At 44.1% G+C, this 18,243-nt stretch overlaps 1 protein-coding gene across 3 annotated transcripts in view; it reads right to left on the bottom strand.

Annotated features, from left to right (window-relative positions):
* Nucleotides 1–18,243, bottom strand: part of CALCOCO1 (calcium binding and coiled-coil domain 1) — a 44,640-nt gene that overhangs the window by 15,758 nt on the left and 10,639 nt on the right. For all 3 annotated transcript variants that reach the window (XR_014491180.1, XM_083352444.1, XM_083352445.1), the window contains 11 exons: nucleotides 15,793–15,947; nucleotides 14,696–14,798; nucleotides 14,031–14,230; nucleotides 12,601–12,759; nucleotides 11,935–12,083; nucleotides 10,430–10,520; nucleotides 10,153–10,308; nucleotides 8,458–8,712; nucleotides 4,148–4,273; nucleotides 2,240–2,335; nucleotides 1,984–2,095 (listed from right to left, as the gene is read on the bottom strand). Coding sequence is in view for 2 of the 3 variants with exons in the window: in XM_083352444.1 (XP_083208570.1) it covers nucleotides 1,984–2,095; nucleotides 2,240–2,335; nucleotides 4,148–4,273; nucleotides 8,458–8,712; nucleotides 10,153–10,308; nucleotides 10,430–10,520; nucleotides 11,935–12,083; nucleotides 12,601–12,759; nucleotides 14,031–14,230; nucleotides 14,696–14,798; nucleotides 15,793–15,933 (1,588 nt within the window). In the remaining variant the exon portion in view is untranslated. The remainder of the gene's footprint in view (nucleotides 1–1,983; nucleotides 2,096–2,239; nucleotides 2,336–4,147; nucleotides 4,274–8,457; nucleotides 8,713–10,152; nucleotides 10,309–10,429; nucleotides 10,521–11,934; nucleotides 12,084–12,600; nucleotides 12,760–14,030; nucleotides 14,231–14,695; nucleotides 14,799–15,792; nucleotides 15,948–18,243) is intronic.

The raw sequence follows: 18,243 nt of genomic DNA, 5'->3' as shown, positions 1-18,243 counted from the left end.
ACCCCCCTGCTCTGGCAGGAAACCCTATACCATTTCAGACAAATGGCTGTCCAGTCTCTTCTTGAAAACTTTCAGTGTTGGAGCATTCACCGCTTCTGGAGGCAGGTTGTTCCACTGGTTAATTGTTCTAACTGTCAGGGAATTTCTCCTTAGTTCTAGGTTGCTTCTCTCCTTGATTAGTTTCCATCCGTTGCTTCTTGTCCTGCCTTCGGGCGCTTTGGAGAATAGCTTGACTCCCTCTTCTTTGTGGCAGCCCCTGAGATACTGGAACCCTAATATTATGTCCCCCTTCGTCCTTCCCTTCATTAGAAGAAGACTAGAATCCTTGAAAAGCTTGAAAAAATAAGAGTCTTTCACACTGTTATTGTTGGGGGTCTGCATACTGGCCCTTTCTTGTTTCATCACCACTCTCCCCTTCCTCTACCTCTTCACACCGGGACTTGTCCTGATCCCAGGAATTTATCTGACATTTCCTGCTTTATCTTCTTGTCAACAGAGTCGAATTAATTTCAGATAAGAAGAAAGTGAACCAGTCTGGTGTAATGTTTAGGAAACCAGGCTAGAAACCGGGAAAAAGAGCCTTGGTGGAGCAGTGGGCTGATGCCTCCTTAAGTAACACCAGCTGCCTGCCATTAGTGCAGGTTCGCATCCCACCAGGCTCAAGGTTGACTCAGCCTTCCATCCTTCTGAGGTAGGTAAAATGAGGACCCAGATTGTTGGGGGCAATTAAGCTGACTTTGTAATAATGCCGCTTGGGGTGTGTGTGAAAGCCCTAACAAGCAGGCATATACATAGAATGAAGGCTACTGCTAAGCACATTGGTTTGTGCTTCTTAGATTGTAAGCCGCCCTGAGTCTTCGGAAAAGGGCGGGATATAAATGGGATTAAAAATAAATAAATCATGAGTTCTAGTGCTGCCTTAGACACAGAAGCTGGGTGTCCTTGGGCCAGTCCTTCTTTCTAAGTCCTAGGAAGGAGATAATCACTTCTGAAAACCCTGGCCAAGAAAACTGTAGGGACTTGGCCGGACGTCCCCGGGAGTCAACGCTGATTTGAAGGCAAGAAAGGGAAGGAAAAAGAAAAAAGGAGGAGGAGGTAAACATTTCCTAATGTGCTTGGTGTGGATTTGGGGGAAGGGAAGCAAAAGGCTCTCCTGTTGAAAGTTCCTAGGAAACTGATGTTCCGTCCACCCAGGAAAAAAATATCTCCCAATATCTAAAGTCTGACTTTACGGAACACGCCATAAGAGTTCCCGCAGAGTGGGAAAAGAATGGAAGCATCACAAAGGGGCACTGACAGAGAGTTTTTCTCTCAGCTATGGCCAGGGCTTTTTTTCATCATAGAAGACCCAGAACGGAGTTCCGGCACCTTTTTCAGATGGAACCTTGTAAGGGTAGGCCAGGCGGGTTGTATGACGTGTGTGAGTTCCGGCACCTTTTTTCTTTTACAAAAAACGCACTGGCTATGGCCCTACCCAGGGTAGTAAACATTTAATAACCAGATGTTGCTGCAGTGCAATCCCCACCGTTCCTCACCATCGGCCCATTGAAATCCATCAACCCTAGAGGGCAATGCATTGCCCATCTCAGATTAAATACGGGAAGAAAAAAATTGGCTAAACAAATTTCTGGAGAAGCGGTTTCAGTCTCAAGGTAAACGCCATTAAGATCCCTGCCCCTTTTGTTCTGGATGAGCTTAAGGATGCCTGAACATTTAGATTCACAAGGCTACTTTCACAGAACTCAACAGAGTCTGTTGATCCCTAGATGATGATGATGAGGATGATGAGGATGATGAGGATGATCATCATCATCATCGTAATTATATCATCATCATCATCATCATTATTATTATTATTATTATTATTATTATTATTATTATTATTATTATTATTATTATTATTTTGCCTTTGTCACTGATAGCATGGACTAGAGTCACTAAATATAATTGATCGGGCGGCCAGGTGATGGTGGCGGGACTAACCAGGGGTATCCAGAGCTGTCTCCTCTTCATCAATCAGAACTGACTCACTCCATTTCTCATCTGCCACTTTCTCCAAACGTTCTTCAAGGCGGCGTATGTACACCAGCAACTCCTGAAGGCAGAGAATGGGCGACGCATATCAGCATTTAAGGCCTGAATGGTAATGGATTCCTCTTGCCACTTCGTAGCTTCTTCTCATACTAAATTCAGGCTATGGCCAGCCTTTCTTCCCTCCCCATTTGGATGCCACACCAACCTGTTTTTCGGACTGCAGTTGCTCTTTCTCCTTCTGGGCCACCTGCAAGGCAGCGCGCAGTTCCCGTAGCTCCCGGCGGCTCTCAGAGACTTGAACCTGATGAGGGCGACAGCGACGTTTGCCAGAGCAGAATTTTAGAATCACAAGGTTTAGAGAGTTGTGAAGCCCACCATGGAACTAAACACAGGTAGTCCTCGACTTAACAACAGTTCCTTTAGTGACCATTCAAAGTTACAACGGCTCTGAAAAAAGTGACTTACAACCGTTTTTCACACGACCGTTTGCAGCATCCCCAGAGTCACGTGATCAAAAAATCAGACGCTTTGGCAACTAAGTGGTTCACATTTATGACGGTTGCAGTGTCCCAGGGTCAGGCGATCAGCTTTTGCAACCTTCTGACAAGTAAAGTCAATGAGGAAGCCCTATTCACTGAACAACCGTGTTACTAACTTAACAACTGCAGTGATTCACTTAAAAAATGTGGGAAGAAAAGTCGTAAAATGGGGCAAAACTCACTTAGCAAATGTTTCACTTAGCGACATAAATTCGGGGCTCAATTGTGGTCGTAACTCGAGGATTACCTGTAGTTAATGCTCATGCCCAGTGCTGGGATTTTAAGACAGCTCCTTTCACTTCTGGAAAGCTCTCTCCATTTTCTAGGGCCTCTGTTTTATTCATGGGGAAGAGCCTCCCCTTCATCATTGGCCATCTGCATTCCCTAAAGCGGAGGTCCCCAACCCATAGTCCGTGGACCGGTACCGGGCCGCAGCATGCCAGCAACCGGGCCACACAAACAAGCAAAGCCCCAACTGCAGGATGCAGGCAGCACACGACCCCTTCGGTCTGAAGAAAAACCTCTCGCCGTGTAACCGGTCCCTGGTGTCCAAAAGGCTGGGGACCTCTGTCCTAAAGGCTCTTTAAGGCTTCTTTTTTTTTGCAGATCTATTGTCACATTGCACTCACCTCTTAGAGCAGGCCTGCGTAACCTGGAGAGGGGAAAGGGCCACACCGATGAATTAAAAGTAATTGTGGGCCGCAAAGGAATACCTGGCGGGCCAATCAGCTGCTAAGTAGTGAGGAGGCAGCGCTCGAGCTAGGAGCAGCAAGGAGGCCTGCAGGTGCTCAGCAGCACCCCTTATTTTATTTGTGTGTGTGTGTGAATTTAATGACTTTTTAATAAGCAGCATCAAACCATGCAGGGATGTTTGATGAGCCTCGCGTTGTTCATGGACCATATGCGGTCCAGGCTTGCGTTAAAGAGTTTGTGCCAGCAAAGCTTTATCCAGACTAAGAGAACTGAGATGCTTGATCCATTTAATCCTTCCCTAACTAGGCGCTCTCCTGATAACAGTGAGACAGCAATTCTTTGACCTCCTGGCCAGATGGTCTAAAGGAGCTGCAGTCACCCTAATGCTAGAGAGCACCCAAGTTAGGATTTTTTATTCCGAATTTTGCATCTTGCCAAATAATTGGGTGTTCACAGGACCGTGAAGGTCAGCCCAGAAATTTCTCAGTGAGGACTAAGAACGGCCAGTGACAACAGGGGGTAGTGACTGGCAAATCGAAAGAGAGAAGAGAAATGAAATGGAATGATGGGGTCTCTTAAGTCTTTAGTCAATGCTTCAAAAGGCCACAGGGAAAAAAAATCATGTATCCTGCAAAGGAAGGGAGGGGAACCAAGAGCTCTTTTCAAAAGTTTCTTGGCAGGTGATCCTTGCAAGATAAAGATGTCTTGCAACCCCATCTACATAGCCGGCAAGAGAGCTAAACCTCTTCCTGGGAGCTTGGCAATCTTAATCTGTGAATGGCTTAACTACTTGTGAGAGGGCAGAAATCATTGCCCAAAGTCTCTATCTTCCCTCCCGCCTTGAACAATGGAATCCTTTTTTTCCAGGGGAGATAGTTTACCAGACTGGCATCCCGTTCCTGTGCCAGCTCCATACGTAACACCTGGCGCTGTGCCCGTTCTTCCTGCAAGCTGTTTTCAAGACGGAGAACCTCAGCACTCAGCTTCAGGATCTTATCTTTCTCTGCCTAACGAAACATAAATTTGAAAGGAACGGTCACGGTGCAGGATGAGATTACTCCTCGCCCCCCCCAATTGCTCTACGGAAAGCTCTTAAAGAAGCAGACAAAGTCAGATTTTTTATGCAATATTGCAGGGCTGGAGAATCCAAGGATGTCTAGAAGTTACTGAACGGCAGTAATGGTTCTTATTACGGTTCTTAATTGGTTTTGATAAATTATGTAAACTTTGTAAAGTTTGTTTTTATTGTGTATGCTGCCCCGAGTCATGTCCAAGTGAGATGGCCAGCTATATAAATATAAATTCAATAAATAAATAAACCCAACAGCTCCTCAGCAATGACCACGTTGACAGAGCTAGAAAAAGTTACAGTTCAGTGGCATCTATAGCTCTAAAGTTGACAGCAGCTTGGTTAGGGAGGAGTCATCTGTAGATTTGTCCATAGATTTAGTTATCCCAGCAATTTTGTCCCTGTCTTAACTGTGGGAAGTGAAAAGAAAGAAAGAAAGAAAGAAAGAAAGAAAGAAAGAAAGAAAGAAAGAAAGAAAGAAAGAAAGAAGGAAGGAAGGAAGGAAGGAAGGAAGGAAGGAAGGAAGGAAGGAAGAAAGAAAGAAAGAAAGAAAGAAAGAAAGAAAGAAAGAAAGAAAGAAAGAAGTTGGTTGTGTTCTTGAAGATGTTTCATTACCATGTTAGGTAACATTATCAGCACTAAGGCTGTTACCTATTTTGATAACAAAATGTCTGCAAGAAAACAACCAAGCTCAGAGAGCACCAAGGACCCCACAGGTTAACCCTGAGCTACAAATATTCTCTTTTATCCCTTTAAAATACAGACTAATTTAGTTCCAAAGCCATACTGTTCTTTTTCTTTTGTATCTCCCAAACATTAAATCTTGGCATTCAACTGCTTGGGGATTTTGTTCTTTCTGCATATACAAAACTGGTTTAAAAACTTCCCCAGAGTTTAATTTCAATCCACAACAAAAGATCAATGATTACATCAATGCATGTCAGGATCCTTTTGCTTTATTCCCTCCCCACTACAAAAAAACCACAACACCAGTAGTCCTCAAGTTACGAACGTTCACTTAGCGAATGTTCAAAGTTACGACATCCCTGCCAAAAGTACTTACGACCGGGTCCCAAAGTTACATATGTTGCAACATCACAGCGGCCCTTCGCACTTACGAACAACTGCAGAGACGCTGCAACGTGCTACTTTGGTGCCACGCCTAAGAGCCCCAAACTGCCCACGCTCACCTCCTATGCAGTCTTGAGTGCCAAAGCCCTTGTCCAACCAGGCGTAGAAGTGCAGGATCGGTTCCTCTTCTTCCCTGCCAAGCCCAAGCCTCTCTCACAAGTGGCCACGGCCCTGCCCGGCCACTTGCTGGAGTGCCGAACCCAGCCGAGTTTCACAAATTGCGCCACCGCAGAGCTGGAGAACTTGGCGCTCCACCGCCTGGCTCCCCTCGCTTGCCAAAAGGACTCCTCTAAATTGCAAGAGGGGATCCTAAACAAACCTGCTTTCCAGCTCTGTCGCGTTTCTCCCAGCAGCTCAAGACGCTCTTCTTTCGCTGGAGAAATGGGTAAAGCTGGGTTGCAAGAATAAGAAATGTGCAAGAAAACCAAAGACGTTCATGGAACTAAAAATAATAATAATAATAAAAGTTCAATCAGACCTTCCAACTTCGGGAGATCTTTTTTTTTTTTTGCGAGAAGTTGGAAGGTCTGACTGAATTTTTTTTATTATTATTTTTAGTTCCGTGAACTTCTATGGTTTGCTGTTTCTCTGGCGAAATAAGAGCATCTTGAGCTGTGGAGAGAAGCGTGACGGAGCTGGAAAACAGGTTTGTTTAGGAGCCCCCTCTCGCAATTTAGAGAAGGAGTCTTTTTGGCAAGCGAGGAGAGCTGGGTGCTGGTACGCCAAGCTAACTCCGCAGTGTCGCAATTTGTGAAATCCGGGTGGGTTTTGCACTCCAGCAAGTGGCCAGGCAGGGCCGCGCCCGCTCGGGACAAGAGGCTAGGGCTCGGCGGGGAAGGGGAGAGACCAGCCCGGTGCCTCTGCCTGGCTGGACAAGGGGTCCGGCACCCAAGGCCGCACAGGAGGAGAGCGTGGGAAGCACATGGCTCTCAAACGTGGCACCAAAGGTAAATTAAGCGGTTGGTGATGGGATGAGGAGAAAAGGTCCAACCAGCTTGGGACCCCAAGGGGTGGGAAGAGAAGCATGGGATCTCTCAAGGGTGGGGGGAGGTCTTTGGTGGCTGGAAGCAGTAGTCTTGTCCCTGCACTAGGCCCCGCCATGGCCTTCCCCACCTTGAGATACCTCATATGTGTCATGGATAGATGGGACTACCAGAAATAAGAACTCTGAGGCAATTGCTTTCCTCAAAGAACACTTTTAATGGCTACATAACATCAGCACCAATAAAGGCGAAACCAAGACTGAAAGTTACCTCGCCAAAAGGTCGCAAAGTAAAAGTTGAACTCCCCACCCCTTACTGTGTGGCAGACTCCCTAACGGTAGCTCCAGCCCGCCAAACATTAAAGCTCTGCTTGACCTTGGTTCCCACAAGAAAGTTATTGTTTTGACTAAACTATAAGAATGCATCTTCACCCCTCCGATTGCTATGGCAACCAAAAAGCGAAGAAATATGGCTGATTTCAGAGCATTTGAACGTTTGACAATATGCACTTTTAACAACCAGTGCATTCGATTAGTGAATGCATGGGCGAAAGTAGGGAATGTTCACACTCATTTTTCATGATTGACTCCAACAAATCTTCGGGTTACGAATGTACAGTAGTGACCAAAATTGTGGAAACCTTTTGGGAAAAGTGTATTTTTGAGGTTTGATGGCTAATAACACCAGGGTTTTTTTGTAGTACCGTAAAATTATATATCAATGAAAAGATAATTTAATCAGGAATGTAATGCAACATAGTTTGTTCAATTATCTGTACTGTATTCTATGAAACATTATTTATTTATTTTATTTATTTATTTTATTGGATTTGTATACCGCCCTATTCCCATAGGACTCAGGGCGGTTTACAGGGCAGTTAAAACCATGAATAAAAAATAAAAACAATTAAAACAAATTAAATTCAAATTATAGCCAAATAACCAGAAAAAGGAAGCACAACTTGCTTAGATTGATATCAGATAGCTTTCCTTCATCTGATTGTAGCCAATGAGCATCAATGTTTAGAGAGCCAATCAGGTGTCATCTTGTTTTGGCAATGAGCCAATCAGATCACAATAGGATTCAGTTATTAATGTCATGTATTGAAGCTGAGAGGAGGACATTTGTCAGTGTGTTATGTGAACGCTATCAAGTTGGTTGGGTTTTTTGTGTTCTTTCATTTAGTGAGCTTGTAAAATGTAATAAAATTAAAATAATGGTGCAGAGTTGACTGCCCAGAAAGCGATGTAAAATAGTATTATTAAGTGAACAAGGCTACAGTTAGAAAGAAATTAGAAGAAAAATTGGTGGAAACTTAACCAAAGCTGGCATTTCTACTGTACACTTTTCCCAAAAGGTTTCCACACAATTTTGGCCACTACCGTAGTTGGCAGACTCTGTTACAGTTATTTATTTATTTATTTATTTATTTATTTATTTATTTATTTATTTATTTATTTATTTATTTATTTATCTTATATACCGCCCTTCTCCCGTAGGACCCAGGGCGGTTATAACTCGAAGACTACCTGTAGGCCATTTGTATGTGGATTGGGGAAGGTAGTATTATGTATAGTGCTGAAAATATTGGCCTAGGGCAGGGGTAGGCAACCTTGGCTCTTTTATGACTCGTGGACTTCAGCTCCCAGAATTCCTGAGCCACCCATGCTGAGGAGAGGTTTCCAAGCTGAGCCATGCTGGCTCAGGAATTCTGGGAGTTGAAGTCCACGAGTCATAAAAGAGCCAAGGTTGCCTATCCCTGGCCCAGGGTGAAGGAGACCTGGTGTCAAAATTGCACTGGATTATAGATTTCGTGGAACATAATTCTAGACCATTTGCTGCCTCTCAGTCTGAAACTCAGCCCTGGATTGTTGAGAAGCTAAATGAGATGAGGCTTCCTCATGCCTGCTTCAGACTTCCCACAAGACAGATGGAATATAAACGATGAAGGGAAAAAAAGTTTCCTCAGCTAACTTAGGGGATCAAATGCACAAGTGTACCCCCATACCTCTACATTCTGCAGCAGCATGGCTTTCTCCTTCCACCATTGGCCTTTGCCTTCTTTCCACTTGAGGGTCATGTCAGCAAGCTTGATGTTGATCTCGGCCGCCTCGAGGCGGCTCTTGTGGAGGTCAGAGATTGTGCGGTCTCGGATGGAGGCCACACTGGCTAGCTCTTCCCCTAAGAGTGCCACTTTCTGCTGACTGGCAGCCAGAATGTCCTGTGTGGTGCGCAACTGTTCGCACAAGGACTCCATCTGTGCCTGGAAAGAGAGAGGACTGAGAGGAAGAGGCACAAGAGAAGGTGGAGAGGCCATGTCCAACCTTCATGGCACTATTTATTTATTTATTTAATTTTATTGAATTTGTATACCGCCCTATTCCCGTAGGACTCAGGGCGGTTTACAGGGCAGTTAAAACCATGAATACAAAAAATTTAAAACAATTAAAACAATTAAATTAAATTCAAGCCCCAAGAGTAAATCTAAAACCCAGTTAAATTAACAAGCCCACAGTCTGGACCAAACAGATCGAAGAGCCAAGTTTTCAGGTCCCGGCGAAATGAGCGAAGGTCGGGGGCAGTCCTAGGTTCTGTGGGTAGTTGGTTCCATAGGGCAGGCGCACCCACAGAGAATGCCGTTCCCCTGGGAATAACCCGCCCTAGGAAGGAAATAAGCGGTCTATAATGCTAGCCATCCTTTCTAATCCTGGAACCTCTCCCAGCAAGTACGAGCATTGATTATGAATGATGGGAGTGTCTTCCAATACTTGATGTAATTCTTGTAAACCAAAATTCTTGTAACCTAATTCTTGTAAACCCCCCCCCCCCCCAAAAAAAACCTTTTCTGATTTTTCACAAAGAAAGAGAGAGATATTTTGATTTAGTTTCTTTCCCTGGGCCAAGAATAAATCCCTGGATTCTGGTTCCCACCAATCCACTCCTCTGCCCTGCAAGTCCTGACAGAACAAGTGGTTTTGCCTAGATCGGGGCTGGCTGGTTTTTGTCAGTTCTTTCTTGTTCTCTAACGTGAAGCCAACTCTGTTGGTTGTAACTTTGTTCCAAGACTATTTACAAAACAAAAGTCCATGGGTTTGGGGGACTTCCCCCATAATTAAATATTTTTATTTCTCCTGGAATTTTTTTAAGAACCCATTCATGAAGTGGCTGGTAGAACCTGGTGCCATTTTGTGTATGAATCTTCTTCAACAAAATAAGCATTTGGAGAAAAAAGGTTGGGCCTTAAGCAACATCACCTTAGATGTTTTGCCTATGACATGTCCTGATCTGTGCTTGGCTTGTCCAACCTTGCATTTTATCAGAGTCTAAAAGATCATTCTGAAATCCTGGATTCCTCCTTGTTGTAAACTACTACCTTTCTTTCGGTAATGGAAAAAGCATAGACCACTGGATTAAAGATATCCACTGGATGGCTACCGAAGGCTGCGTACTCAAGGAAATGACATGGCTACTTGCATTTAGAGGATGGGCAAAAAAAGGGGGGCCCTACATAAAGACAGAAATTACCAGGCGCTGGAGATAGGTTATCAAGATTGGGTGTCTGTCTGCCTTCTCCTCTTCGAGAAGTTCTGGGAGAACACCAAGATCATCTCATTAGAGACACCATCAGAGACAGACAGCGTGCTGGACTTGATAAGCCTTATTTTTTAATATCCCTATAGGCTTCCTGTCATCATGTACTTACTGTGCGGCAGTTAGCAGCTGCCAGCTTCTGCTGCAACTTCTGAATATCCTCCTGCAGCATGAGAGCCTGGGAGATTTTCTCACCATGACGAGACTTGGCTTCTTGCAAGTCGGAGGCCAGGCTACGGCTCTCCTCCTTGGAAGCCTGCAGCTTGACCTGGAGAGGAGAGGAGAGGAGAGGTGTATCCGACATGGCAGCTGCTTGGCTAAGGATGCCAGCTCTGGTTTTCCTGCTTCCCTTCCTGTCCCTCTTTTCGAACCTGTTGTTCCACCCTCACCTGGTACTGCTCTTTCTCAGCATTCTCTTCTTTGAGCTGATGGTGGATATGTTCCTGCTCCCTCAGAAGTGACTTCACGGTGCCTTTTACCCTGCAGCAGAAAAGATCCAAAGAGGATATGCACAAGTGAGGAATATCCACTGTGCTCTTTCTACTCTAAAAAAGGACTGCCTGCCTGCCTGCCTACCTGCCTACCTACCTATCTACCTACCTACCTACCTATCTAGAAACCACCCTTTTGTTCCATCTTTGCATCTTCCTCAATATAACATGAGCATCCACTTAGCCCAGCAGCCTAGTTCCAAGATGAGACTTTGGCCACAACCCATTAATTTCAAGGCATCACTAGGCTATTTTTTTTTATTGAAAAGTTTTAAAATACAATTTTCCTTTAAGAATCCCCCCTTCCCCCTCCCTCCTCCCCCCCACCTCCCCACCTCCCCCCTCCCCCCCCCGACTTCCCAGAGCTAAATACAAGGTATATATATAAAAAGCAATCATAAACAATCATATACTAACAACTATAAACTCTAAAATCCATCACTCTCTAGCTTATATAGGATAAAACAAGCCTTAATAATATTAATATGTATAAAAAGAAACTAAGATAAGAAAAGAAAAAAGAAAACGAAAGAAGACTTATTCGAATGCTACATGAAACTTCTTAACCCTATACTTGTTCTGGATAAACTCAATCCATTTTCTCCATTCCATAATATAGCGTTCTTGCGAATGATCTTTCAAATAGGCCGAAATCTTCGCCATCTCTGCCAGGTCGGAAACCTTTAAAGTCCACTCTTCTATGGTCGGCAGTTCCTCTTTCTTCCAGTACTGACCTATCAAAAGTCTTGCCGCCTAGGCATCACTAGGCTATTAAATAGATCAGCTTCTCTGTATGAAAAAACATTCCCCAACGTAATCTAATTCACTGAGCGTGGGCTTGTTACAAACCACGGAGTGGGCTTGTTACAAACAAATGTAAAAATCAATACTGATCTCTAAACGTCCTCCATTCTTGTACTTCCTCCACCTACGTTTAATTCATGGTCTGAATGGTAGCTGACCTCCTCTGATCAGACCAAAGATAAGAAGGAATCCCTACGAGCTTTAAAGATGGTTCAGGAAAATAGAAACTAAGACAAAGTACATTAAATCCTAGGACGACTCTTTGAAATTGAATTAGAAGGGCACAAAGGACTGGTTTCATGATGATTCTGACTTTAGCTTGAGAGAAAATATAATTCAGCCCAGCCCAGCCCACCCAGTTGTGTTGCTCCTAGAAACTTTTAATACTCTGAGTTAATAGGCGTTCTAATCAGAACATCAACATGACTCTGATTGCCTATCGGTAGCTTAGAAGATATTGCCTCCCCCCCATCTCTTTTCCTCCTTCCCTCCCTCCCTCCCTCCCTCTCTTCCTCTTTCTCCTTCCTTCCTTTTCCTCCTCCCACCATCCCTCTCCCTTTTTACTGTAATGGAGGTGCTCTCTTGGACATGGCCTTGACCTGTCTAATTCCGTCTCCCTCTGAAGCATCTTCTCTCCCATTGCTTGGATATCGCCCTCCAGTTCCTGGATTCGGGCCAAGTGCTCAGTTTCTTGAACGTTTAGAGTCTCTCTCTGCTTGGAGATTTCTGTGTAAGAATTTGACAGTTCCTGGTTAAGGGTAGAGAGGAAGAAAAGTGAGTGATGCCTAGAGCATTTGAATCATGCCTGAAAATCCAGCAGCTAGCTTTGATGACAAAATGAACACAACAACATATGAATAACCTCACTGGTGGAAGGTGCAGCTCACTTTGATCCAGAATGTGCATTTCTCACAATGCCCAATCAGGTATGAGATGAAAGGACATACTCCTTTCCTACTAATGTTCTCCTGAAACTGCTGAATGGGAGCATGCTTTACAGACGTTTTAATAATTGCTGCATGCATACTTATAAACAATTGAACTAATTTGATTCAAACGTTAAGGCAGAGTGGCATCCCTCTGTTACAGAAGGGACACTCAGATCTTGCTTCAGGCTTGGAGTCAGATGTTGCACAACGTTTTGTGACCACCTGAGTTTGTGCTTAGTAAGATGATGGGACACAACACCTTTCCTGAAGCTTGGGAAGAGGTGGGATCTGGAATTGCTGGCAAGTCCTACTGCAGAACCTTGCTTTCTGCCTTGCCTTATATTGTGCAGCCAGCTTGGTATGCTCATCACGTAAGGAGCTAAGGGCCGCTTCTAGATCTGCTGCACGGCTTCTCAATTCTTGAACCTCTTCCTTCAGGCGGCAGGATTCACGCAACAGGGCTCCTTGTTCCCGACGACTCTCTTCCAGCTGAGTCTGTGGGGAAGTAGAGAGAGATACGGTGCCGAAGTACAAAGTCAGGGGACACATTCATTCGGTGGCTGAATTTTATTGTCTTTTATTGCTATCCTAGGATTAAAAGCTGATTAAAAATTAAATCATGATATAATATTCCCAGGCTGAAATATTTCAAGGCTGTTTGTATGCTCTGTTGCTTTTACAAAACGGCTTTGCACAAAGAAAACTCAACATGCCAGGGAAAAGCATTTATCTCAGCCTTCAGATACTTAATTTTTTTATACAGCGCACCCAAATAAGGAATGTAACAGCTTAGTAGTTCCGGTATAGTGCCAGAAGACTGAAAAGCTCTGCTCTTTTGGCTTGATGAAAACAGAAGGTCAGCCATTTAATATTGGATGGATAGTCCAGGACATCTTAAAACTCTTCATCCACCTCATTCATTTTGACACCTGTGGAGGGGAGACTGGGCCCATAAAGATGTTGTTGGGACTACTTCCTAGACTGCTAGCCAAATTAGCTGAGGTGGATGGAAGTTGGAGCCCAAGAGCATTAAGACGACCAATTTCTGACACCAATGCTGAGGAAAACTTCAGGTCATAGGCCAAGACTTTAATTTACTTGTGCCATGATGTACCTCCAAATTTGAAGATGGAAAGTGAAGATGCGGACTCAAAGGAAGCAACTAGTATATTTTCCACTACTCATAATCATCAGGGAAGGCTAGGGCCTTTCTCTCATTGCTGGTACTGTTTAACCTTTAATTATGTCAGAAGATACTGTGTATTTAATATGGAAACGATGACATTCCCTTTGTATTAGAGATGATATGGAAACAGAATTAAAATAAGCAAACATGAGTTTGTTGCAGTTTCTTTCTAATCCATCCCTTCTCTAGAGGGCACTAAAAATGTCTACAATAACCTGACAAAATAGGTTGGGTTGAAAAATTGTAAACAGGCCTAAAATCAGGGGTGTCAAACTGCCGGGACACAGGCCGGATGCATCATCCGGAAGCTGCACCCACCCCATTGCTGGCAATGGGGAAATGGCTCCGATATGTTGTGCAACATCACGTGACGTCGCGGGTTTGACATGTCTGATCTAGAGCATTTCATAGCTGAGTGAAAGCTTGCATTTAGAATTTCCTGAGGTTGAGTTGAATGCTATAGTCAGGCAGCAAGTAATTAAGGCATAAAAAATTATACTCGAGGAAGGGAATAGCTGTGGGTTTAGGGTCAAGAATGTTGGCTTACAGTGAGAACCAAGGGTTGCTTAGAATATCCTACCTCCAGTAGAGTGGCCTTGGGAACTACCAGCAGCATGTCGGTTCCTCCTCCGTCATCGCTGGCCTCCTCTAGAGTGACCAGCTCATCCATGGGACGGGGTTCGCTGAACTGGAAAGGAGAACTTTGGCCACGCACCTCCCCGTGGCGATCCACATAACGAAAGAGGTATTGCTGTGGACCAGGCTTAGGCAAGTAGCTGGCTGTGAAAGGACAAATGTGTTGACTGTATTACTTTTTTGACTTCTGAGTATGAGGCTTTATTTATTGCTTGATTCCTAATGAGTCACGGATAAAAGGAAAACCAGGTTCTCGGTTTTAACATTCTCTTAATTTTTAATGAACGGTTAAAGATCTTTTTGCTTTGCTTTTAGAACAAATTGGCATTTTTAGTTTTGCTCCCAGTATCACTGCACCGAAAGGAATTGATTTGAGCAGTCTGGACCATTTTATTGTTTCCTGTGAACTTTTTTCCCCCTTAAGCTGTTTTGAACAGCCGTTTTGAAAGGGCAGGATAGATTGCTGAAATTAAGTTCAATGAGACCAGTCGATCTACTTCATCTTGCGTCACCATTTTGCTTGGGCAGGAAGTCGTTCAAGTGTCACTCAAAACATTTAGCCGCATACGCTTTGATGAATCTGCTCTGAATCACTTGAAACAAACCTACCTTGGAACTGGACACTGCAATGAAAGGTTCCTTCACAAGCTCCACCGTCTGGCATCATGCCCCACACAAAGGTATAATAGTCACGTACTGAAGAAGCATCCACCTGAGGCAAGGAATGGGAAGGTAGCATTAGGAGATGTAGTACTTGTGTAACTCTTCCCGAAGGTCCATTGCAAGCCCAACAATTGTGAATGGAACCACCTTTGGGTGTGAGAGGAATTTTTAATGCTGCTCTTTGCACAAAATTCCTATCCTACCTAACTCTTGTTAATTTTAATTATCTAGTGTTTATAAATGTTTTCTATTGTTGACAGTCACCCAGTTGCTTGATAATGAAATGGGTAGCATATATATTTAATAAATAAATAGAATCCCCAATGAATCACAAAGACAACGCCAATCAGAACGTTGAAAATGCAAAGTTCTAGCTGAGCTGTGCTGTCTTTCTACTTGCCAGGTATTTTGATTCTATGCAGAAGAACATACGTCTTCTTAATGGAAGGAAGATGTATTCCCCCTGGTAAACATGAAGGACCTAGCTGGATGGCATCACCAATCAGCTTTGGCTGGCTCTGGAAAGCTACACAGGTTTAGATTTTGCTTGGTACTTGGACGAGAGACCATCAAAAAACCTTAGCTGTGGGATTTTCCTGCTTTAATGCTGTTGTTGAGAAAAAGACATGTCCATCCCCTGATGCTACAAGAAGCCGAGTTGGATTTGAATGAGACCTCAGCTTTTTACTGTACAGTTCTCAAGTGCTGTCAGAACTGCAAATAGTAAAAATAATATGTAACAAAATGTGTGGTGTTCATATATACTAGATCAGGGGTCCCCAACCCCAACTCCGTGGACCAGTACCGGTCTGCGGCATGCCAGCAACCGGTCTGCACAAGCTAGCAAAGCCCCATACGCAGGATGCAGGCAGCACACAAAACCACGCCTCCTCTGGTCCATGGAAAAACCTCTCTCCACGTAACCGGTCCCTGGTGCCCAAAAGGTTGGGGACCTGTGTACTAGATTACAATTTCTCCAAAACTCCTGAATGTGACCCTATGCATTCAAACATAACCATCCCACTTGTCCCCAGTTGAAGTACCTGAAAGATCCCAATCCAATCTCTGGTCGATGGCTTCATGCCAGGTGGCAGATTGTAGTGGCACTCCACCTTGGTGTGGGGTACGTAACTTGAGGCCACATTCAGGAAAAGTACACTGGGGTGCGACTGCGCCTCTTCCATTTCAGTAACTTGGGCTGTTAAAGCAAACGTTAAGTAGTTGATTTTTTCAGACAGCTGAGAAAATCTCCTGGATATTGCAGTTTTGCCGGCACATGATTTGGTGCTGAAGCAACCAGATGGGCACTTAATGGGCAAACATCTTGTTGGGCAGGTGGATTGTTTTAGATTCTGCCCTTAGATGAGGAGTGGCAATGCGTATTACCTAACTTAGTTTACGATGTCACCAGGCAGCCCTGCTTTGGTTAATTAATTACTTCTGCTCTTTCTTTGAAGGTGGGAGACCTAGATGTCTGCCCCAAAGTATTGCGCTACTGATGGCTAGGGAATTCTGGGAGTTGAAGTCCACAAGTCTTAAAGTAGACAAGTTTGAGGACCCCTGCTCTACTGGCTTCCCTGCAAATGCATTTCAGGACATGACCTGAAATATGATCAAGGCTAGCTTTATACACCAATACAGGCCACCACTCAAGCCCCGTCATCTTCAGTAGCAGAATGGAGGAAAGCTTTCTGCTGAAAACCCTTGACAGCCACTGATAACTGGAGCAGAAATACAGGGTTAAAGGAAAAAGGAATCGGTCTTAGATTTTAAAAAGTATCAGGAAAAAGCCGACATTCATATTATTTCTGATTATTCCTGCAGAATTAATTCCATTTCTGCTGGGCATAGGCAAGGCTAGGATGGGTATGTGTGAATGTGCATACTCTAAAAGTAAATACGGCAGGGTCTACTATATCTGCCCACTTGTCATATGTTTTAGTATTTTCCCTGGCATTATCTTCAAATTTTCAAGCTTTTTTTTTTTTTGCACGCTATTGCTCACAGATGAGAGACACAAATTCAAATTATGTAATTGCATTAATCTGCTTACTGCACACGAATGAGTTTAATTCATATGCCCTGATCCTAAAGTATATGCTTTTTCTGCAACAACAAGAAGCTTTTTCAACAATTTGGGAGAGGTTTTTTGTTTTCGGTTTTTTTTTGACAGGATAGGAAATATGAATAAGCATTAGGAGTGGCGGTGTATGTGCAATGGAACATGGGTGGAAGCCAGGAGGAAAGGACAGAGCCAGGATGACTTTCTTATTCTTCGCAGATTGTATTTCCATCACTGGGATACCTCGGTTAATTATTGATTGTTATAATGATTTATTTATACCACACCGTCAGTTTACGCGGTACGTTGCAGCGCATATATACAGTATGTACATAAAAAAGAAAAATTTTGTCCCCAAAGGCGCTTACAGTCTAGTTAATGATGGAAAGAAGCGGCAGAAGGGGGGGGGAAAGGGTTTTAAAAAATGTCAGCCAACGCAGTTCAGAGCTGTAAGAACAATGGCTTAATTTCAGCAAAGGGAGTGCTGCTGCAGAGTTCAGGGAAAGGTAGCAGGAGAGCCAAGGGTTCAGAGGATGGATGTAGAAGGGACGGAAAGAGAATAATATTGGAAGAGAAAAGCTCGGAAACCTTCTTTTTCTTATTTGCATACAAAGTCTGAACATAGATCCGTCCTCGTTTTCGCTCCCCAAAGCCCTCAGGGACACTTTCACACTGAGCCGTCATCATTCTTATTGCCACAAGACACTGAGAAGCCCCACAGGCAACTAGTGCTCCCTCCCTCCAACAGGAGAGCATTAAAAATGGCAACAGCAGACACAGACACACAGACACACACACACAAATTTACTGATTTGGTGCTTTACAAAAGCATCACAGCAATTCATAAAACGGAAGGGTCACCCTAGCAGCGTTCTTCTGCTCGCCATTTCACTGATCCGTGACCAGGGAAATGGAATTTGGGGACAGCACAAGCATCAGGAGGACCCAGCGATGAGGGGAAAAAAAAAAGAAATCCTTCTCCTGTCCACCTCTTCTCTCTTCATTTCAGAGGGATAAAACTGGACCCGCAGTCTTTGAGCTGCTCTGCATTTGAGCCAGAAATGAGCCACCGGGTTGTTAAATAAGGAGCATCATTATGGGGGGGGGGGGTCACAAGGGAACACAGAGCCGATCCTGAAGCAACGTGAACTTATTTATTTATATTTTATTTTATTTCTTTATTCCATTTCTATAGCCGCTCATCTCAATCAAGGACTCTGGGCAATTTACCTGCTATGTATGGAAGCAGATACAGAATCTATAAGGTAAAGGTAAAGGTTCCCCCGCACATGCGTGCTAGTTGTTTCTGACTCTAGGGGCCGGTGCTCATCTCCGTTTCAAAGCCGAAGAGCCAGCGCTTGTCCAAGGACGTCGCCGTGGTCATGTGGCCAGCATGACTAGACGCCAAAGGCGCACGGAACGCTGTTACCTT

This window comes from Vipera ursinii (assembly GCF_947247035.1).
Source record: "Vipera ursinii genome assembly, chromosome: 2".
Taxonomy (NCBI): Eukaryota; Metazoa; Chordata; class Lepidosauria; order Squamata; family Viperidae; genus Vipera; species Vipera ursinii.
The sequence above is the reverse complement of the archived record's forward strand: the minus strand, read 5'-3'. Positions and strand labels throughout refer to the sequence as shown.